General features: G+C 37.3%; 1 protein-coding gene across 1 annotated transcript in view; it reads right to left on the bottom strand.

Moving 5' to 3' along the window:
- B3GLCT (beta 3-glucosyltransferase) overlaps positions 1-24636 on the bottom strand; it is a 70113-nt gene that overhangs the window by 8759 nt on the left and 36718 nt on the right. Inside the window, exons 5-12 of the mRNA XM_050901840.1 lie at positions 24541-24617; positions 20394-20505; positions 15464-15600; positions 14044-14107; positions 9368-9499; positions 8328-8397; positions 2738-2851; positions 608-707 (exon numbers count right to left, since the gene is read on the bottom strand). Of these exons, the coding sequence (XP_050757797.1) occupies positions 608-707; positions 2738-2851; positions 8328-8397; positions 9368-9499; positions 14044-14107; positions 15464-15600; positions 20394-20505; positions 24541-24617 (806 nt within the window). The remainder of the gene's footprint in view (positions 1-607; positions 708-2737; positions 2852-8327; positions 8398-9367; positions 9500-14043; positions 14108-15463; positions 15601-20393; positions 20506-24540; positions 24618-24636) is intronic.

The raw sequence follows: 24636 nt of genomic DNA, 5'->3' as shown, positions 1-24636 counted from the left end.
TATATGAATATTGCTTTATTTACAGTTATAGCCTCTTCCAAATTCTTCTTCTGTCACATGATTTAATGTAAAGTATTGTCTTGAACCACTTATGTTCATGACCACGTGATCCTGCTGGTTGATCGGTGTGCCTTATTTCGCTTATACTGCAGTGTCAGTTTTCATGTGAATGGGATCTAATTTCCTAACAAAGGCAAGTCCCTGGACACCGTTCTGGGTGGCTCTGACAACTGACCCTAGCTTATGGAACCTTTCTTCTGGCACATTTATGTGAGGAATACATCTTAGAAAGTGTATTAGCAAATGACTAAAACCAATCAGCTCAGACATACCTACACTGAAGAATCACAACATGTAATCATATTCAAACTATATGATTACATAATAACACTAATATGCATAGTTTTTATCGAGTTACAAGATTCCATTCTTTTTAATATTAGTCAAGGAATGCTGAAGGCAAGTGACAATTTTTTTCCTTAAAGGAATATAAAGCTACATAACTAATAAAACAGCTGTATCTCTTAAATACAGAAGAAGAGATGAATATTGCTAAAACTCCTATAGACATGAACAGTGATAATTCCTGAAGTATTGCAATGTATACCTTATCAGTGTGTCGTCATCCACTATGACTAACCAAGGAGTTCTGGGAGAGCTATGATTCAAAAACCTTTCCAAAATGGCAAAAGTTTTCCCACAGTGACCTAAAGGAAGAGAAATAACAGAATATACATTTAAATAAAATGAGATTTTGTATAAACAACTATTCATGAATTAAATAAATATTTTACTGCACTGTGCAAAACATTTTAGAAATGACTGGCAAAATATTTGAGATGCAAGTTTAAATTACGTCCTTCGTTGTGCTGAATGGTATTTGTACAAATTGTTCCAACTCAACCATTGCTTTCTATGCAGGAATGTACTTTTGAAGGATGTTGAAGTATGGAAATTCGTTGAATTATGGAAACCTGAAAAATAAGCTTTATTCCAGCTATCCTGTTAAGCTGTTGGACAATACTGGGCAAACTGCTACTCTTAATTTCAAAAACTGTAAAATGAGGAGACTATGATAGAAACATGTTCTGCAAAATACTCTAATATATTTTCACAGATTTCATGACGCATCAGGCAGGTCCATTGCTTTTATATAAATATTTAAGTCTACATTAATCTACTGTACTCATCACTGGCAACTCGGGTCCTGATAACTTCCTCCAAGGAAAGGTCTTAACATTTATTACAATACTATAATGAACTTGAAAGGTAAAACACCCTTTACTAGGAGTTGAGAAGTGAAACACCCTTGTTCAGAATGAGCAAGACGAGAAACAAGAAGTTTCAGACTTCTACTGAATCTTCTTTAGATCCTGGAAAAATCTAATTGCAAACAGTCTTTATTCATCTAGATTACAGTTGATTGTCTAAAGCAATTATTGTTATCAATATTACAATTACTAAACAATCATTAAAAAAATCAGGATAGGGTACTATATTTGAAGCTACTTTCAGTTAAAATATTTTTTGAGAAAATGCAGTAACTCTATGCTTAAGAAATGAAGGAAGTCCCGGCTTCGCTGATTTTGTGAAACCATGAACTTAATGCAGACTGATATATGAACATTTACAAAATTAAACCCAAGATTTCTATATTATATTCCATCACGAAAGATGGACAAAAATAGTATTACAGCAAACTCAGCACAATTTGTTTAGTTTAGAATGCCACTAGCCCACATGTCCCACTGCTCCCCACAGCAATGCTCAAAGGCCAAACATGGAAGGTCCCTTCCCCCTGGTGTGACTAGAACTACTGAGCCCGGCTTCTACAGATGATCCGCACATGCCCAGCAGGTCTGCTACCTCCTGGAAACACTCACTGGTTGCACATGTCACACTGCATCTGTGCAAATGGAAATCCCTGCCTATTCTCTCTCCACCTCTAATAGACCCTGTGGAGGACAAAAAAACAGGGCAGCTGGAAAGCTGGAAACAATCCAGAGATCAGAACAACTGACCTAGTGGGCCAGATAAAGCTAATAGGCCACAGCTTGGACACCTCTAATTCAGAAGGTGAGTAATAGCCTGAGGCAGAGACTATATGCCTAAGAACAATAGATCAAATGAAAGAAAAAACCCTAAAATTAATAAACTCATGGAAGCCATCATATCTATAGCCCTTTTTCTATTCAAACACAAAGTAAATTAATTTAAAACCACATTATTTGTCATAAAAAGATCTTCCAATCTTAACATTTAGTTTTTGTGCTTAAATCAAGACATACTAGGCGCAAGCATATAATATTTGAATACCATATGGCAAGTAGTTTATGCTCAGTAACTAGTTGGCACTGTCTGGGGTCTTTTGAAATAAATCTATGACTTCTGCTACTATTGATGATCTTACTCAAGATCATCCATAATTCAAGAGTTATTACTCTCACCCCAAGTAAAAACACCAATTTTTGTGTCTTGGAGTATATCAGTGCACCATGCTTTCATACTCACAGTATTTAGGTTTCTACTAAAAAGAATATTCTACCTACACAGGTGAACTGTACTCTCCCATCCATTTCCTGTGTGGCATTCTTTTAGTTTAGGCTGCACAAATGTGCTACAGAAATACAGAATTTCTAAATTATGTACTATACATGAAATACACATATCATCCATAAAACTTACCATCTTTAGACAGTTATTTGCGCAAATCTGACAACAACAGTCAATAGCTCACCTCTGTCAGTATTAGGTACGCCTAAATCTATAGTAGGAATGGAGATGTCTGCATAATCACTGTAGTATTCAATAAGGGCAGCTTCTCTTTCCCAAGTCTGCTTTACAACTGGTACTGCAAAACAATCATTGACATCGAAACACAAGTAACTTGATTAAAATAAGTACTTGATCAAAACATTTATGCACCTTGTTAACTGACATACTCCTTCGCATGGTAATGAAAATGCTGTTTCAAATACAGCATCATAGTTCTAAATGTTCATTCTTTTTTCTTTCCTACAATATTTAGAGAGAAACAATTTTACATTTTTATGAAAGCCAGTCAGGGCAATTTTATTTATATAATAATAAATTTTCTTTTAAAATATGACTATAGTTGCATTCATATTACATTGAAAACTGTGATGTTTACATTTATGCTAACCAAAGTATGGAATTCATTACTTTTACACTTGCTATGGTAGACTTTATAGCACACATCAGCATGAACACTATCAGAGATCAATCATTCTTCCAGTAGTGAAACTGTCTCCTTTTAAAACCAGCACATCCAACTGTACAGCATATAAAATATTCTGAATCAGAAACAGACCAAATGTACCTTTTGAAATACTACACTTGTGTTATATACATCATATCTGACAGCAACGTCATATTAATGCTCAAAAGCACCTGTCTCTGGAGACACACTCACAGAAGGACATTTATAAATATCATACAACCAATTTTGATCCCATGGAGATTCTATTCAAAGGAGGACTGCTTAATGCTTCTTTACAAAAAGCAATCCTTTTCTTATTAGTTTGCCATTTCACATAAACATTTAAAATTGATCATACAAAATTCTAATAATGATGTTATGAATGTTTAAATTATATCCAGAAGTGAATAAATTCTGAGTAACACAAAAAAGTCAAATGCCTGCAGGGTGTTTGGAAGAGAACTATCAGATTAAAATAATGATCTTTTTTCCATTTTAAAAATTAAGTGGTCGGGACTTAGATGATCAACTACTCTGAAACACTGTGCATTCTGCTGTCATTGTTTGTCTGCTTTATGTTCTTTGACACCATCCAGTAGGTCTCATTGGTAGCAGCTAGTTCTTTAAATGGAGGAAATATTTATATAACTTCCCTTTGCTGCTATATAAATCTGATGCTTGTGAACAACTCATTTTGGCCCCTTGCTGGAATCATCCATCACCTATATTTGATGTTTGCTGCTGTATTGGGTTTGCGTGGCGAGGTTTTAGTAACGGGGAGGGGGGCTACAGTGAGAAGCTGCTAGAAGCTTCCCTTATGTCCGACAGAGCCAATGCCAGCTGGCTCCAAGATGGACCCACCGCTGGCCAAGGCCGAGCCAATCGGCGACGGTGGTAGCGCCTCTGTGATAAACATACTTACGAAGGGGAAGAAAAAAAACCTGTGCAACGGCACCTGCAGCTGAAGAGAGGAGTGAGAATATGTGAGAGGAACAACTCTGCAGACACCAAGGTCAGGGAAGAAGGAGGAGCAGGAGGTGCTCCAGGCGCCAGAGCAGAGATTCCCCTGCAGCCCGTGGTGAAGACCGTGGTGAGGCAGGCTGTCCCCCTGCAGCCCATGGAGGTCCACGGTGGAGCAGATATCCACCTGCAGCCCGTGGAGGGCCCCACGCCAGAGCAGGTGGATGCCCGAAGGAGGCTGTGACCCCGTGGGAAGCCCGTGCTGGAGCAGGCTCCTGGCAGGACCTGTGGCCCCATGGAGAGAGGAGCCCACACTGGAGCAGGATTGCTGGCAGGACTTGTGACCCCACAGGGGACCCACGCTGGAGCAGTCTGTTCCTGAAGGACTGCACCCCGTGGAAGGGACCCATGCTGGAGCAGTTCGTGAAGAACTGTAGCCCATGGGAAGGATTCAGGTTGAAAAAATTCATGGAGGACTGTCTCCCATGGGAGGGACCCCACGCTGGAGCAGGGGAAGAGTGTGAGGAGTCCTCCTCCTGAGGAGAAAGGAGCAGCAGAAACAACGTGTGATGAACTGACCCAAACCCCCATTCCCTGTCCCCCTGTGCCACTCGGGGGGGGAGGAGGTAGAGAAAATCAGGAGTAAAGTTAAGCCTGGGAAGAAGGGAGGGGTGGGGGAAGGTGTTTTTAAGATTTGGTTTTTATTTTCTCTTTATCCTACTCTGATTTGATTGGCAATAGAATAAGCTAATTTTCCCCAAGTCAAGTCTGTTTTGCCCATGACGGTAATTTGCTGAGTGATCTCTCCCTGTCCTTATCTCGACCCATGAGCCTTTCGTTATATTTTCTCTCCCCCAGCCAGCTGAGGAGGCAAGTGATAGAGAAGCTTTGGTGGGCACCTGGTGTCCAGCCAGGGTCAACCCACCAGTTCTTTAAAGGGAGGAAATATTTATATAACTTCCCTTTGCCGCTATATAACTCTGATGCTTGTAAACAACTCATTTTAGCCCCTTGCTGGAATCATCCATTGCCTAATTTGATGTTTGCTGCCTACCTACTTGCTCACTTTCCTCTACTCTGATCACGCAGGGACTTGAAGGATTTATTATTCTTGATTGACCAATAGTCAGTTTGATAACACTAAAATGAATTGAAAGGTAACTGTTAAGACAGAGTAATAAGAACTCAATGCACTAATGGAAAGGCTTTAATATCTGGAAAAAATACGATTTCACTCCTGTAGCCCTGTGCAATGGCCAATACTGCTTTTAAAAGTTTTTAAAGAAACGTAAAACCGCTCTCAATTTTTGCATTAAAAATCCAAAGGGAATTACGTACAAAAAATGTGTTCATACAACTTTATGATGGAGTTCTGAAATGCAAAGCCAGGAATTTCACAATGCATTAACTCTACCTCCTATGGAATAAAAAGCCACATTACATGATATAACATCGCATAATCAGGCATTAATTGGCAGAGAATGCCATGTAAACATTTTTTTTTTCAACTAGAATAAGAAAACAAGTAGGCAGCAAATTATTTTCTTATTTTGTGGAAATGTTCTATTTCAAAAACGTCTCTCAGAAGAACAAAGCCAGAAAGCTTTCAGAAAACAAGGCCCCAGTACAAAAGCATCACAGATATACAAAATGCTTCCAACGTTCACCTGGCAGAAGAGATGCACCTGTAAAGGCTGTTTTACCTTTCTCCAACCAAGGACCTCAACCTCAGTAGGGTGCTTTAACATACAGAACTATTTGCTGTTACAGACTGAGCCTCTCAATTTCTTCAGTGGAGTTCAATTTCTTCTTTGCATAAATGAAAAAAAGTTCACTGAAGCAAGGACCCGAGTCTCACCTCAGTTAAATGGTCTAACAAGGGCGCTACTAGCTAAAGCGTCTTTCTCTTTTCCTTGCTTGTTTTGACCAAAGTGTCACCATCCAGACTAATGTCTATTGTAAATTGAATCCCACAATACTTTGTAATTGCTAACAACTCATACGTTCCAAAGAAAGAACAACTATATGAAATTTCTGGCTAGCTGTTGATGCAAATACTTGTCAATATGTATTAATACATAGTATTATTGTGACACACGGAAGTTTTAATACCGCACTACAGAGATATTTATAGAAGGTCAGCTCTAAGCTCTTAATTATATTTTATTTGTGCTACTTCTAGAACCTTGACACGTTTGCAGTCTTGAAATTTTCTTATATAACCATATACAGTATGTGTGAGAAGAAGAGTTGTATCTGAAGTAAATTCTGAAGTAAAATTTAGCTGCTTTTGCACATCGAATTCCTAGCCTTAATGTTGCACTAATGTAGTTTCTGGCATACAGTAAAAAATGACTTACCAGGTAAAAAGAGCTCTCTGAAGCTGGCATCCATTAATCTTTCAAAATCTTGAGTAAGATTATCCTCTATTGCATAACACTGGAAGCTGTGAGGAAAGTTCAAGAATTTTCCTCAGTCTTCAACAGGTGTTTCTTGAAGGATATTTAGGCTTTTTGAATTCTCATGTTCTTTTCTGACTTTCTAGGTTTGGGGTTTTTTTGGTTTTAATTTGGATGTAAGAAAATAAACATGGATCCAGAAAGGAGAACTCTTCAGTGAACTCCAATTACAGGACAGTCAATTTTGTTTTGTCAAAAGCTACTTTAAAAATAGCCTAATGATTAGGCGATTAAAATACTAGAAATGTGCCTTCATCAAGTGCAGTAACATTAAGAAAAAAAATCCATAAATCTTATTTTGAGGGAAAAAAAACAGCAACTGGCAAATAGTCTAAATTTAGAAGTGACAGAACCTACAGTTTTGGATGCATTAGCAAAGGGGAACTTAGTTAAGAAAAGAGCTTTTATCTTCACCCTGTCCTCTGACAATAGGTGTGGCAAAAGCCCCCCCAAATTTGGTACAACTACTAGCCATTACTTCATTTTCAATTTTTTTGCCAATAATAATCACTTTAAATTACACTTATGAACAAACTAAGCCTAATGGCGACAATATTAGATACCTGGAGTATTCAAGAGCACACAAAATTCAAGTAAATTCCTGGAAATAAATTCATTCCTGAATTTCCTTATTAACAAAATGTCTAGAAGTAAACTAGAATGGACTGGTAGGTGGCATCAAGTACGTAGAGTGTCTTCTGTTAAATCAGTGGATTTGGAATTCTTCCTTCCAAGTTTTGTAGACACTGGATCTACCTCAACTTAGCTGAGCCTTACTGTGTATTAGCTGAAGCTGAGTGTCTCTCTGTGTCTTTATTTTCTGTGCCTCTGAGAAGGAAGTTAATACTCACTGGATGTATCTTGTTGGGCTGTGCTAGGTTTTTTTGTTTGGTTTTTTTTTTACCATGGATATCATGGTCATATGTTCATGGTGACTATCATCACTTGTGTAACACTACCATTTCCAGATGAAACACAGCATAGTGTTGCACACTTGGGAGACTCTTGATCTGGGCCATGGCTTGGACAAAGTACTACAGATGACCAGATTTCTACAAAAGACAAAATTTCCCATTCCAAGCATCATAAAACACATGTGCACATCCAATCGCATAGTGTGACAACAGACAGAAGCAATATGATGGTGTAAGCTACTCAATCTTTTACTGGAGGGGAAGGCAGGACAAAAAGAAGGAGGAGGGGAGAGATCTTTCAGCTTGTTCAAATTTCTAAATCAGCCACCATACAGCTGCACAATTGTCACTGCTAGTACAAGGAATAGAAGTGAACCAATTAGCTGGGGGAAACACACTGAAGGATATTAATAGCTGCTATATTAATTAATACTGCAGCAGCTCCAATTTACAACAATATAAGCTAACTTTATGCATATTTTTAATTTAGATACTCAATTTCAAGATTTTTGCCAACCAATCACTAATGATGAAACACCAAACGACCACAACTTTTCGTCTTAAACGTTTCACAGCACTCCTGAAGAACTCTGAATAACAAAAAAATTCTACCTAAGGCTGTTTACAGTTCTGAAGCTTTCATGTTTCCCAGTGGACTTTGCAAACATTTAGTCCCAAAAGCGACACAGACAGTATATATCAGCTCGGGTTTTAAATATTAATTTCATAAACTATAGTGCATAGAACTATTATCTTGATCAACCAACAACTTACTTCTGTCACCATGAAATTTCCGACATGTTTTTACAGCAACAAAAACATCTTCCTTTTTCACTGGCTCTCCCTATATGAAGAGAACAAAAATTAATTTTTTTAATTGCAGGCTCTGCCTGTAACATTTTATAGGATATGTGTGTCCATATATATAATAAAACAGAAAATAGCTTTTCATTGTATAGCATATCAAGTAGAATAGTGTACTAGTAATACACTAGAAAGTACATTTTTGTCATGTGAAAAAAGGTCACTAGTGGTTTAAAATGCCTGAAATAACATTCTTGAAATACTTCTTCCATTGATGTAGTATTCTAACATGAACTAGAACACCTATCGTTAGGAAAAGAGAATGAGTGGTAGAACTTGTTGAACTAAGAATGATTCATCTGAAAAAGAATGTTTTCTTAATTTCTTTGAAATTAATCACTATGAGAACATGTAGAACTGTATCATACTTGGAAAAAGAAGCTTAAATGCGACACACCAGAAATCTTTGAATTTCCTCAACTGTAATAAAATCATTACCATTTTCATTTGTTTTGCTTTTTGGCACCTAGAATTTTTCTCTCCTGGAAGCACGGAACACTTTTTGGCCTCTAGCAACACTTAATCCATAATATCATAAATGTATTCTCCTAGAGGTGGAAGAGATGGCTTGTACTTTAATGCACCAAATAATATATTCCTTTTTATCTTTAGCCTCAACAAGCTTTAGATTCCCATCTGTGAAAAAAGATTATCTATACTTCAGCATGTCACAGAAATGTAAGAAGAAATACTTTATAGATCATGTGCTGATCAAACATTGTGGTAGAAAGACCCATTAAAGCATATGCAATATTTGTTTGCCAGGAAATCTCCTGTGCCACAGAAGGCTGAAAGCATATCCAAAAATAGATAAATGCCAGAACAAACTTTTTTTTTTTTTAACTTATGGAAAAATATTTTCTTGAGGTTTGAGATTTTTCAAGTCAAGTATTATGCATTTTAGTGTTTTACCTTTACTAAGCAAGTGGTATTTAAAATATGGTACCTACACAAAGTGGCAGAAAATTACTGAATGTTGTTGCACAATGATCAACGTTATACGAGTTCACATCATCTGTGCAGAACTCAGGCACTGGAGTAAGATGTGGTCCTTCCCCTTTCTGCCAAATATACAGGGCAATCTATCAAAATAGAAAACATTTATATCAGTAATGAAACGGGATAAAAATTCTCAGGGCATACAAAGAAATCATATTACAGGACAAACTTAACAGGAAAACTGAAAAATATGGGATGCTGTAGAAGATTTGTCCCTTAGGTGATTAACTAGCTGCATACCTTCTTGCTCACGTTTCTAGAGCCAACATGTAATTTTTTTGCTATTAAAAAATTCTGTAGACAAGTTTTAAAATTTGTTTCATAGAATCACAATTAGTTTCATATATTTAAGCATGTCATAACTCATCTTTAACTTTTATAAGTGGTAGAGTGAATATTTACAACTTCTTTTAAAGTAAACAAAAATCCTTATTGTGTTGCTCTTAAAATTATTTTGACAATTTGGAATAGCTAGGCCTGTTTCATCCTATGTGGCAATTTTCAGCTTTTCAAAATACATCCATTCTCTGGTGACAATTTAAAATGCTCAAAATCAGTAATGAAACTCTGAGAAGCTGTAAAATACAATGACGGATAATGTAATAGATATGCTATCCTATACTAGACTCTTGTCCATTTTAAATGCAACAACACAAAAAAGCCAGCCAAAATTTACAGATAAAAAGGAAGAAGCAAACCGGTAATGTCTGAAGAAGATAAAAAAACCAAACTCCTTTGTATTTACATTCAATTCATAATAAAAATAATAATATTTCAATCTGTACTTCATGATACATCAAGAACACTTAGACTTGCCCAACATTTCTATTGCAATACTTTTACACTGCTTATAACTTTGCCAGACTAAGTTCTGGCAGGAAAGTTCTACGTTGGGTGTCTACCTCAGAACAGTTAAAAGATTAATTTCATTTCATATAATTGTTCAGAAACCTGTAAGAATAAAATGAAGTTCTTAAAAACCTAAAAGGCAGAAAATAGTATTTCAGTAAGTATGTGGATTTAGAGCTTCCCAGCTGCACTGCCATACGCTCCCGATTCTGAACGCCTAGTCTCTCTTGAGGATAGGCCAAAGATGTGAAAGCATCATTGGACAAGAGCTGTTTGAGCATATACTCAAGATGTAGGAGATCTGGGTTCTAGGTTTGCTTCTGCCTAACTCAGTCAGAAGTTACAGCTTCTAGTTTTCAAAAGGCTGCCTACACCAACAAACCATAGATATTCTGGGACAGAGACTCTCCACGCTACCTCATGAAACTGAGCTACTGTGCAAAAAGTAAGATTCGTGGAACCAACAAGAGAGTGTAGCGAAGGGGAGCCTGACTCTACTGCACAGGGGGAATGGGACTCCTGCAAGGGAGGAAAATCAGTCTTGGGCTCTAGTTCCTGTTTCCCGTGTTATTTACACATATTCCTAATGACTCTTGCATGGAAAACAAGTTAAGTTCTTCACTGGAACATGGGACCAGACCCAGCATACACCAAAGGCAATGAAAATGAGTCTCCTTTTCACTGTTTTATGCCTACTTAGTAACTGTTAGCTTTAAACACCCCCAGGGCCACAATTCAGCTCCTTTTTTAGCAAATAATGTGATCATCAAGCTATTTTTAAGAGGGCATAATATTTCCTTCTCCCCAGTGTTCAGGAAGAACTCAGCACAAACCAAGAGCATCAAGTATGGTCTGGACAAGCTCAAGTCACCAAACCAGTTACAGACTTCTAAGTTATAGATGATTATTTTCCTGCTCATCTCATTTAGGTCTCAACATCCTCAGAAAATCCCAACTACCTGCACACAACTATTTCTGGAACTTTGAGGGAATAAAATAGAAGTGCCAGTTTGTTACAGGCCCTGTTAGGACTGGGGGCAGGCTTGGAATACAATCATATTTTTGAAAATTAAGCTTCCAGATGTGAAAGATTTTCAATAGGGTACAGTCACATACTAGAACACAATTAACTGATGACTTTTTAGCAAGTTGCTGATTGTAACTGGGCTGTCATAACTACACATGTGCTCTCAGACCACCTCAACTGCAAAGTAAAAACATTTAGTTTGACTGCACTGAAAAGAATTTAAATTACTGTATTTTTCCTTGTAATTGAGTGGCTACAGACAACTGGGAGCTGTGAGTACAAACATGGTCACTAGTACTGCTCAGCTGATAGTGACTTGCTAAACCACTGTAACTCAGCTGCAAGTTCTTTCAATGCAACGTGTTTTGCAGTTTGCAAGTTTTAATTTCTCTTAGCCTCGCCATTACAAAGTGGTCTGTTTATTAGCTGTTTTAGCAATGCTTCTGAAAACACAGATGATCTTAGCATTACAGATGAGTTCAATGAAGTGCTAAAGGGAAAGGCCACCCTATAGGGAAGTGTCATGGTTTAACCCCAGCCAGCAACTAAGCACCACACAGCCGCTTGCCCACTCCTCCCCACTCCCAGTGGGATGGGGAGGAGGATCGGGAAAAAAAGTAAAACTCATGGGTTGAGATAAGAGCAGTTTAATAACTCAAGTAAAAGAAAATACAATGCTAACAATAATAATAAAACAATATTATAAGAATAATAATAGTAATAGTAATGAAAAGGAATATAACAAAAAAAGAGAGAAATAAAACCCAGGAAAAGACAAGTGATGCACAATGCAATTGCTCACCACCCGCTGACCGATGCCCCAGCAGCGATCCACCCCTCCCGGCCAACTCCCTCCCATTTATATACTGGGCATGATGTTCTATGGTCTGGAATATCCCTTTGGCTAGTTCGGGTCAGCTGCCCCAGCTATGCTCCCTCCCAGCTTCTTGTGCACCTGCTTGCTGGCAGAGCATGGGAAACTGAAAAACACAGCACTGTACCAGCTACTAAGAAGAAAATTAACTCTATCCCAGCCGAAACCAGGACAAGTCTAAAAAACAATCTACAAATGAGCAGCAGCATGACAAAAGTCCGTTACCATATTTGCACGATAGGCCTTCCAGATGGAAAGTGATATAAATGTTATGGATATAAGAAATAGTGACTTGGAAAGTAGTAGGGTGAAACAAACCTGATACAGAGCACAATAAAATACCAAAGACTACAGACACATGTTATTAGGACTCTATCAAGCTAAAACATTTCTCAAAACATTTATCATCGTTCATAAATTTAAACATTACACACAATCAGTAAAGATCACAGATTATATCCTTTCATTTGTTGTCAGTCTTGATTCATACAAGAAGGACATCGAGATAAAAACGATTTAAGAACGAGAAGATGGTGATTTATAAAATAAATGAGGGGGAATGGAACTGTCTCTAGGGAGACACAAGACAGTGCAGAAAGAATAACTACAGGGCTGAAGTAGGTTATCAATGGCAATAAATTTGAAATGAAACATATGCAAAGAACTGCTAACAGAATAAGAAGTGGATGGAGGTCATTTTGCCAGTCGAGTGATCAATTGTTTTTCATTAAGCAATCTGTGGCACATAAAAGAAATGTCTGCTAATGATTTTTTTCTTTTAATGACACTACATTTAGAGGTTTTGTCAGTGCTGAGGTAGACTGGAATACTGGGAATATATGAACGACTTTGAGATAACTTACAAAAAGAAGATTAACAGTGTGAAGCTCAAGGTCTTGCATTTACAAAAATTAACAAGAGGAAAGAAACAGCTTGTTGGCTTGTTTCACGTAGCAAAATGAAAGCTGAGAAGGGTCCAATTGCTTTTGAGAAATACATCAGTCAAGGAGGGAAAACTCCGTGAAAGAATAGTGTTGGCACAAAACCAAATTCATTTAAATATGCTACCAATTTATACTCTATAAATACATTGTAGATTTATGTTGGAAATGAGGAGGTTTATAACCATTACAGAATAAAGATCTGGAACAGCAGCAGTAGTTTTAAGTAAATTGGGTTTTTTTTCTGGGCCAGAACCACAATTTATAGCTGACTTTCAGGAGTTTTAAAAAATTAAAATGAATTCAACATCACTCATAATTTCAGGCACAAATCAGCAAACTTATTCCACATTCATTGTCCCCTTCCACCCTGGTTCAGGAATTCACTTTGGTGACAGTACAAAACCCTGGGCTGCACAAACATTTTGAAGGCAGAAAAAATAAAAAAAACCTTCAGAAAAAAAGTAGCAAAAAAAAATTTCGAGACTTCCATGCTGCAAGTTGCAGAGTTGATTGTTCACACAACAGTTAGGTTCCTCAGACTATTTAATCCAAACTCCATCATATTTAGCTCTTAGAGCCTGATTTAGAAAGCGAGTGAGGCTGGCTAGTGTCTGAGATACTATTCATGTCAGCGTATGCTTCATGAATTGGAAGTGTCTCTCCTCCTTTATAGAGCAAGCCTTAGAAGATACCTTACCGTATAAAACCATGCATGTATTCATATATGAATGCAATTTTATTCATGAATGCTATGCTTGAAACATAATTTTAAAGTATTACAATATTCTAAAGGAAGGGAAAGAAATTAAACATGCCATTGCAGTCAAACTTTTTAGCAATGTCTAAGAAAAATCTGTTATTTCCATTATCATTTATCACCATTCAAATATACAGATTTGAGACAATTTTTTCTTTCATCACATCACTGCTTACCTCATGTTTTAAATCTATTGTAAAGTCTGACTTGAGTGGTTCACTTTTCAACTTCTTTGCAAGCCTATACAATTAAAGATGAAGAAATTTACTCAAAAAAAAAAATCAATCACTAGTGTTTGCAGCGAAGTGTAGCTGGTATTATCGACCATCTTACGGGGCGGGGGGGGGAGGGAATCACACTTCTGTATTTATTGCCCAAGATGCAACTTATATTTCTTTTTCATATAATTTTTTTTTTCATCTGAGCACAGTGTGATGAAGTTAATATTAGTTTTTAGCACACACATTTTGATACATTCTTCCTGCCCAAGAAGAAAGTTCTCATCTGGAGTAGATGGAGAGTCTGGCATAACATTTTCAACAGATTAAAAGCAGCAGTGCATTTGAAGCTCAATACTGATCAGCATCTCAAACTTCAGACAATATTCTCTTTTTGTGTATTCCAAAGCACAGTACTTAGGCACCTTCAGTTTATGAAAACATCAACCCTTGCTACAGCAAGATGCATTCAACTTCTGAAATCTATGAACTCTTCAAATCTAATTTAAAAACTAAGCATCTAATCTGAAATAAATATCTAGGTTGTCTCTATAGCATGAGCAACACTTCTAGAGGGCAATGCAGTCACTCTAAGATCCAGGAATAAAACTGCTGTCTGGTGAAGAATACATTTTTAAAATGACAAGAGATGGTATTGAACTAGTTTAACGACTAGTACTGGACAACTACTAACTAGCTGACATGACTTTAACTTTTATATAGGCAGAGTGAAGCAAAATAAATCACACGCATGGAAATGATACAGAAATCTATTTCTGTACTCTTGTCTACTAATGAATTCTTAAATTTTATTTATAATCATCATGCTTGGAATGTGTAGAATAAGGAAGAAATGGAATTTTATCAAAGGAGTATTTTCTAAGTAAGTTTATAGTGGGAGCACAAGTCTATGTAGGCATACCCAGAGCTAGTTGTACATTACTGTGCCCGGTTGAATGTCTTTCTATGCACATTAGATCCTCAAACTAAAGTAGACTTACATGTATCAGCATGGATGCTGATAATATAGGCGGGAGCAGCAAAAGCTCAGTGTAGGCTCTGAAGTCAAATCCATGAGAGGCCAGCCTGCACTGGCTGAGTACATACATCCCAAGCTGTCTGCCATAGCTAAGCTGCAATCAGCAGCTTCAATTCAAAGACAGCTAAAAACTAGAATTTTACTTTGCATATCTACATGATCTGCAATAAGACCTTCAGCTGTACTGCAGGAACACCTTCACCTTTTATAGAAAATATTAATCCGTATGAAATCATAACTCATTAAAATAATATTGATTAGCAACTAGAAAAAATGTATAAATTAAACATTCTTAATTACTATCAATAAACAAAAAGTGATTAAAAATTCAATTCTTACTTGTTAACAAGTGGAATGCTAAGTGCCCAACCAGCAGCAAAATCTGGAAATTTAAAGACTGTAGGATTTTCAGCAAAGGCATAATGGTGAATTATTGTAGATTCTTCATCATATAATGCTTTACCTAAAAACCACTCCTGTAAAGGAATATAGGAAACAATTTTGTTCATCTACAGCATCCTTTTAGTGAAGATGATGACTGCATTCATGCTGAATAAAGCAAACCTGGAAACAAAAACAAGGGAAGCATATTGTTCACAATAATCCGGACAGAAATTGTACTTTTAAGAAATGAAACACAAGGTAGTTCTCCGAATTCAAATACACACTATATTTTCGAACTCCAGCATATGCCCTGGACTCCACCTGTTCAAAGAGCACTGAATCCCAGAATCATAGAAGGGTTGAGGTTGGAAGGGGCCTCTTGAGATCATCTAGTCCAATCCCCCTGCTCAAGCAGGGTCAGCCAGAGCAGGTTGCCCAGGACTCTGTCCAGTCATGTTTTGAATACACTCCACAACCTCTCTGGGCAACCTGTTCCAGTGTTTGACTGCCCAAACTGACTGACTAGACAAGAGACCCAAAAGCATTGCATTCAGGAACTTCATATATATCCATTTTGAATTTCCATCTGTCTAACCTCTTTTACACTAGGGAACTTAAAAAGCAAATACATTCTAAATACCTTGATCTTCAAAACAGTTAAATGAAGAAGGCCCCAAGTATGCATTTGTAAAGTAAAAAATTCAGTAGTAGTATTATTACTAGAGTTTTAAATAACAGTGTTTAAGAATTTACTACTGACTCTGTTGTATTTGAAAATAATTAAGACTTAAATACTACTACTATAACATTACTGTCAGTTGTCTTAATCTTTCTGTTTAGAATGGATATAAAACAAGTATACTCCCAATTTTTTTCAGAATAAGGACTGTAATGAAGGGAAAAAAGAATGTATGTGTATACATATAATTAAAAAAAAAAATGTATATAAACTGCTTTTCAGGCCAATCACTACAAACAATGATTCAGAATTCTGAATCATCTTAATGGTTATATTAAATCTCTAAAGTGTGAAGTTCTTTGCATTATGACAGTAACTCAGGCTTTTCTTTTTCCTGAAAATTTATCAATTCCTGACAATTCATCACTAAAATAGATTCAAAGTCAGGGCAACCGTTTTTTCACAAAAGATTCTCTTTCTCCATGCTCCCTGCCATATTTCATTTTTCCCCTCCTTTAAAGGGGCAGCTATCAGCAACAACGAGAAATTCCTTCAAGGCATTAGCACAGTTCATACACTTCACATGAGAGAAATAATTTACACAAAATTCAAGACAAAAGGGAAAATATTCAAGCAAAAGTACTGTAGAAACATCCAGCCAAAAAACCCCATCTAACCCCAAGAGGATCTTGCGTCTCAGTAGCCATCTTTCTAACTCCAAGCAGATGTTGCTATATAGACTGAGCTAAATTTTATAGCTCCCCAGAGTCAATGAGGAGCGATGAGTGAGATTTGGCCAGGGCATGGCAGAGTCAGCAAACAGCAGAAAAGAGGTCTGCATGCACCAGGAGACACCTCCAGCCAAAACCAACTGGCTGAGCCTGGCAGGAGTACACAAGCATGGCTGCCAGAGGACATTCAGCCTGGCAACCCCCCCAGCTTCCAGCCAGGACTCAACCTGGCTCCCCAAAAAGCAATAAAAGGGGAGCCCTCAGGAGCTACCAGGGATGCTTGTCTTGCCGCACACACTGAGTCAAAGCTTCGGGGTGCTGCCTGCTTCAAGAACCCCACCTCTGCAAGGATGGCCAGGACCCATATAAGCAACCATTAGTCAAAGATACGGGATGCCACCCCTACCAGGAACACTGACTCTCCAAGGGACTGATGCAAGTGTAACATGGTATGCATCTATGTGTATGTGTGTGAGGCGCTGAGTGCATTTCCCACGGATTCTGCACATTTCTCCCCTCTACTTTGATCAGCTACTCTCAATAAAACTAAATTGAATATATCTTGTACTTGACTAGTGAATTCTTCAGGTAACACATGCTGAAAACTTGTTTGCTTCCATAATCCCCATATGCCTCCTGAGGCTGAGGTAGGTGTTCAGCAATCTGTTGAGGAAACAGTCAAAGTTAAACTGACACTACCCAATATATGGAGAAGGTAAGGGTGGAGATATTTTTCCACCTTTTTTTTAACCACCTTCATAGGAGTTGCTACCTGGTACCTACTTACTCAGCCTTTGATTTATACCTTCAATCACAACAGACCCTGTTTTCTCCTTCCTTTATTGGAAGGATTCAGTAGTGTTCACTGGAAGGATTAAAAACCAAACAAAATATTGGGAGGTAAAAGAAAGTGGGCAAACATACTAATTTTTATGCACAAAGATGATTGCCTTGAAAGAATCAAAATCATTCTTTAGAAGCATTTGTACACACCATTTTTTAACTCTTTTAGGGCCTCCTACGCTTCAAAATGTTCATAACACAAGCACACTATTCTGCCTCAGAAATAGTTAATAAATAGTAACATTTTAATATGACAGTACCATCTGCAGACAATTTTTTTCTGGACCTCCACTTTGTTATGCTACAGAGGGAAAAAAATCTTTACTTATCCTAATTTTGCATGCTAATTTTTACACCAAAACAATCTATGGATTAAAAAAAAACAACCTTACTTTCCTTTCTCTATAAAGCACAGAAAATTAAACCCATACATATACCCTCCTCAGGCTTTCACATAATATTATTTCTGGCAATATTAAGCCACAAATCACAGTGAAGGCATTCCAGGTTACAGCCAATACTCTCCAAGCTTATTTGGTCATAACATTATTTATTTACTACACTGGTATGTAGGACAAGTCAATCTGTGCATGCTGGCTTTACAAGATTAAATACTTATATGCAAAGGAACTTATAAAGTAACTTAAGGAATGATGATAATCAAATTGCATATAGGCAAAAATGTGGATTAAAAAAAAGAATGTGATTTATTGCATTATGGATAACTACCATCCACTGGATCAGTTAGTATATTGTGCTTCAAAAATGGCAAAGATCACCTACCTTCAGTAAGAACACTCCAAAGTCTTTAGAACACTTTAAACTAACAGCTGAAGGAATGTGATGCAACAAAACTCAATACCAGACCTCAGGGACGGCAGAGGTGACTTTACCTAACTTGCTAATCAAGTTGATTCTACCCACTCACTTTTGTATCCACTTACTCACAAATACCAAGACAAGTGCACTGAATTCATCTGTTCAAGACTTGTGTCTGACACAGAGGACAGGAGATTTCAGCTGTCATATCCTCACTATGTCTTAATACAACATCTTATAGTTCTTATGATTCTCAAAGACAAACTGTTCTTTAGACAGATCTTTTATACCCTTTAGGTATCAACAGCTACTAAGTCATTGCTGCCCATCAGCTTGGTTTACTCATTCTGGATATCTTTGGGGCTGTAGTCTATCATCCTGTTAGGGTGACAGGAAGAGGAGTGGCACATACAATTTGGTTTAACCTTGCTGCCATCTTCCATTATGAAAGCACAGGTTGAATCAATCTGCTGTTGAAACATAGAATCACAGAGGGCTTGAGCTTGGAAGGGACCTCTGGGGATCATCTGGTCTAACTTCCCCTGCTCAAGCAGGGCCACCTATATAGCTGGTTGCCCAAGGACCACGTCCAGACAACTTGTGAGTTATCTCCAAGGATGGAGACTCCACAACCTCTTTGGGCAACCTGTGCCAATGCTCGGTCACTCTCACAGTAAAAAAGTGTTTCTTGATGTTCAGATATAATTCATCATCTGAGTGCTTGCCTTGAGGTCTTTACATAAAGCAGATATTCCTCACCGTTTTTTAGTTTTACTGCAGTCAATAATGTCCTTGGTTGTCAATGCAGGTCATTCTCTTAACATTCCTCCACAGTCTCTTATGATGCTTTCACAATTTGTTTTCACTCAACTCTACATTCGTATCAGTCTCAATAGTTCTGTTACTAATCTCTACATATCTAGATCGAAAAGCTGCAGATTCATCAACTATTCACATGCCCCTTGTAGACCTTTTATTGTGATTAATGTATTCCAGCTTTTTATTATGCAGACTGCTGACATTTTAAAATTAATAATGAATGAGCTCATTCTGGTCTAACTTGTCTTAAACTTTGTGACTGATGGACTACTACTGTATATTAGGAATCAGTTATGGACTGTTACAATAAGATGACGATTACTATGTACAAAAGCAAAACATTTTATTTTCCTTTTAATGCAGGTTGGAACATAATTTATTATTGTAATAGAATTTATATGTAATGCAAAGGAGAGATTAAAACTGGCCTAAGGGCAGCACCTAGAACAAAAATTTTTGTTTTTATTCTGAGAACATCAATTAGGAGTAGGTGTTTCTGAAACAGAAATAAATGGATATTCCAAAGGCCTGAATATATTCAGTCAGCCATTTTGAAGACAGAGTGTTTAAAAATGTAAGATCTCTGAATTATTATTATTACCATTTTAGAAAAGAATTGTGAGAAAACACAAGGCCATGTGCCTGCAAAAGAAGTAAATATGCCAAAGTGAGACCTGAAGCAGAGTTCAATACTCAGTCAATACAGCAGCTCATACTGCTTCATGTTAAATACCTTGCTCACTCTTAGCCTCAGCAACAGAAACCTATCCCCCTGTTTTAAGCTGTTTGGATACATCTTTTCGAATGTTTGGAGCTCTGAGCCATCCACATAGTGTTATAAAATTAAATTCTGGACCGCAGAAACTGTTCTGTAACTAGGAATTCTAAAATTCTGTATTTATAATTTTGTACTTAAAATGATTCCACATGTTTCATCTAAAAACCCATTCAAGCACATTCAAAAGAAAGTTAAATATCTGAATTTTTATTTCACCTTAGACCCGTCAAATCTTCCAAGTGTTTCTAGCAGCTTTACAACTTGTATTCTTGTATCTTCTTCACAGAAGAAAATCCATGAGGAGTTCCTACCATAGGTAACAGAGAAGCTAACAAAAGAAATTAACATTTTACTAATAAACTGGCTTATGAACAGAATGCTAGATTCAACCCACATTCCCCAAATATAAGTACTTTGCAATCAATTATTCATTTACACAGAAACAGAAACTTTTACTACTAACTTAGAATTACATATCAAAGGACTACAGTGAATGGATAAAGATATTGCCTCTGCTGCTATGTATTTATATAGCACCAATTATTCCAGAAAGAAGGGAACAGAGATACATAAAGAATGTCCACTCAGAAATGTATAGGTACTACAGGTCTAACAGCCACCTATGAATTCAGAAGTGCACAGACAGCAGTTTAAGTTACTTTTCCCTCTGTACCTTAACTTTCTTCCAAGTAGCCCCACTGTTGGGCATCTAACACCACTGCAACAATCATGAAAATGCCTAATGACAGGTTTTCTCACAGCTGTTTGACACTGATCATGCCCAACCTAAAAACTTCATTAGCTTTTTCAGTACAGTCAGGGACTCCCCTACCTTCCTCAAAGCTAACACCAACCTCAACGCAGGATTCCTGACTCCTTCAGAAAATTCTCATTCCTTATTTCTCTACTCCTCCCAGCTTAATTCTTCCACTATTTAACAAAACAAAGCCTTATTAATTCACGACATCCTAATGGAAAAACCCCCCAATCTTTACTTGTCCAGTTTCCTTTGCATAGCTTTTATGTTGATTTAATTAAATAGATCATCTGAGGAGCAGGATAAGAAAAACAGCACCTATAAATATCACAGATTTCTTCCTCTACAGCATTGTCTACTGATAAAATCAGCAATGAAAATAAACAGCAGAAATGTAAGTCAGTAAAAATAAGTAAAAAAGGATGATAGGATCATTTATGTTTCAGGGAACTGTATTTGCCTAAAAAAAAAAAAAAAAAACCAAACCCCAAAAAACAAACCCACTATCTAAGAAATACTTATGCTAGAACATGTGATACCTGCCTCTGCAGGTCTTTTAATTACGTGCTAGAAGCACCAGATGGTTGCCAGGTGCTAAACTAGTTCAGTCTTTTTTCATCTGGGACAAGTCATTGTGCTGGTTTTGGCTGGGATAGAGTTAATTTTCTTCATAGTAGCTAGTATGGGGCTATGTTTTGGACTAGTGCTGAAAACAGTGTTGATAACACAGGGATGTTTTAGTTATTGCTGAGCAGTGCTTACACAGTCAAGGCCTCTTCTGCTTCTCACACCACCCCACCAGCAAGTAGGCTGGGGGTGCACAAGAAGTTGGGAGGGGACACAGCCGGGACAGCTGACCCCAACTGACCAAAGGGACATTCCATACCATATGACATCATGCTCAGCATATAAAGCTGGGGGAAGAAGGAGGAAGGGGGTGACATTTGGAGTTATGGCATTTGTCTTCCCAAGTAACTGTTACACGTGATGGAGCCCTGCTTTCCTGGAGATGGCTGAGCACCTGTCTGCCGATGGGAAGTGGTGAATGAATTCCTTGTTTTGCTTTGCTTGCGTGTGTGGCTTTTGCTTTACCTATTAAACTGTCTTTATCTCAGCCCACGAGTTTTCCCACTTTTACCCTTCTGATTCTCTCCCCCATCCCACCAGGGGGGAGTGAGCAAGCAGCTGTGTGGTGCTTAGTTGCTGGCTGGGGTTAAACCATGACACTCATCTTCCTGAAAAGCTACGTTTCCTCTGTGTCTTGCAATGGTATTTGATTATTCACTGCTTTCTGCTTATAATACTTAATCTGCTAAACTATAATACCCAGAAGAACTCACAATCCATTCATTCTTTTAGTTCATAAAAGCATATACTTGTTGCCTATTCAACACTGAAATCTGGGTAACTCTGCCATTCAGGCAAGCGAACGATAAAATCAGCTGGGAAAGACAATTCCTAGCTGTTCCTCCTAAAACTTGCCAAACAAGTACAGAAAGTGTATCAGATACCCTCATGTTTTTAAATATGTAGAGTATTCAATGCCCTGTGAAGACTGAAGGCTCTTCTCTTACGCTTTAGTGCTCACCTAGAACTTTAGGAGAGAAATATCTGGATTTACACGAAAGCAGGTGGGTGAAGGGCAAGGAAAGAACACTAGAATGACCCCCACGAAAAGAATTACTGCATCTTGTGAATACAGCACATACAAGTTCACAAAAGAATGATCTGTTCATCTAGCTATTGATGGACAAACAGAATGATTTTCAAGGCTAAGTATTTAAGGCTTGCAGAGAGCCTTACGTAGACCTCATACCACACAAATTTGGAGTTCAGATTGCAAGGAGCCATTGGAGATACTCAGGTAAGATCCAGTTTTGGGGTAATAATTTAAAAAAGGGATTTCTTCTCTGCTTAATGAACATGGTTACTGAGAAGAAATGTAGTGGGCCTTCTGGAGACAGTAAGGGTACTGTGTCGTAAGACACATCTATGGATGTCTTATGATTACATCTTCTGAAATGAAGTATTTTGTCCAAGTTAACCTGTGCCCAAGAACTAAAAATTAAGAATTGTCATAACTGTTTAGAGGTCTCCTTAAAAATGCTGACAACTACAGAACTGAGAAAAGCCATTCTTCTGAAAGCAGTTTTCAGATAAGAATGCATCTTATATCACAATTCCAAGTATCACCAGCTGCTGCAGAATGGGCTGATCTCCCTTCCTTCTCTTCTGTCCATTGAGAAAACTAAACAGTACAAGCCTCACAACATTGACATACTTCTAAACTACTCCATGTCTTCATTCTGCCAAAAGTGGTAAGTGAAACAGTAGACACAAGGAAATTCATATTCCAGAATTCTCAAGATGGAAATCCTCTACTTAAGATTCCTCTTCTGATTTCTGAAGAATTTTCTTCTGCTTTATCACACAAATGAACATTTGCATTTTTGCTTCTGAGTTTTGCTATCTTGTAAGAGCTGTATCTGTAAACCCTGTCACTGAGACATAAATAATTCAGAAGAGGAACCACTAGGTCATTGAAACAGGAGCTAAGAAAGAAAACCAAAGATGACTGATAGTTGGAACATCATCTTCCAGTTTTTCAATTTACTTTAATTCTCCTTTTGCTTCTTTTCACAGTTTACATGTATTTCAAAGATAGCTGCTATACAAGCACTATTTTCATGTTTCTACACATAGAGAAAGCAATGGAAAGCAGAAGGAAACGCATCCTGTCCTGCAACCACTCTGATGCAAAAACCTCAAACCAAACCAAAAACATCCTTCTGAGTAACTCCAATAAATTATATTAACTAAATTAAACCTCAAGAGGCTGCAGAGCCTCTGGCATCAATTTCAAATGCAAGTTTTAGGCAAAGGATAGCCTTCAGCACCATGGAGCTTTAGGACTTTCTGAAACAAGAATCATTGCTTCCTGACAGTTTGCAACATACTACCATGTACATGCAGCATGTCTTCCTTGGAGCCATCTGCATAAGCTAAGAAGAAAAGATATTTGAGATTACCTGTCTTCTCTGACCATACTAAGATGAAAACTGGCCATATAAGCTTCTAAAAAGATGTTGAAACCTACACCTTTTCACTATAGAGGCATACCACCTCTTAGAAACACTGTATGCAATAAAAGGTATAAACCCCAAACAGGTATCATCTATTTTTAAAAAATTATTTATCCACTTCATTCAGCCAAGTAATCTGAAAGGTCAAAAGTTCTGAAATACCTCACACCTTACACTGTGAGAAGTGGGGACCAAATAGGAAAATACACATTTAAAAATGGTATTTCTTTTGACTAGTTTACTTCCCTAATAATTTTAAAACCCACAACAATTTGAAGAAGGTCATTGTTCAGTTACATTGTATTATTGTTGTTCTTTTATTTAAAATAGCTTTCTCTGATGTAATGAAATTTAACAGAAAATTGCTTTGGAAAACCAAAAAAAAGTAGAGTAAGAAAGTGAAAAGATATGGTTGCAACTCTTATTCAAAAACTTTGCTTCTGAAAAAAGAGGTCTGAGTAATTAATATTTATATTCTTGGTTACAAAAAATTCTGAAAATAACTGGCATTCATTACACTTACTCTCTCATTAACGGTAATATTGTCCATGCACCTTCATGCCTGTCCATCTGATGAATAAGCAGAACCGTAGGTAATTCCTTTAAGAAAAATAAAAAT

Source organism: Gymnogyps californianus, chromosome 1, assembly GCF_018139145.2.
Source record: "Gymnogyps californianus isolate 813 chromosome 1, ASM1813914v2, whole genome shotgun sequence".
NCBI classification, from domain to species: Eukaryota; Metazoa; Chordata; class Aves; order Accipitriformes; family Cathartidae; genus Gymnogyps; species Gymnogyps californianus.
Note: the sequence above shows the minus strand (reverse complement) of the source record. Positions and strands in the feature narration are given on the sequence as shown.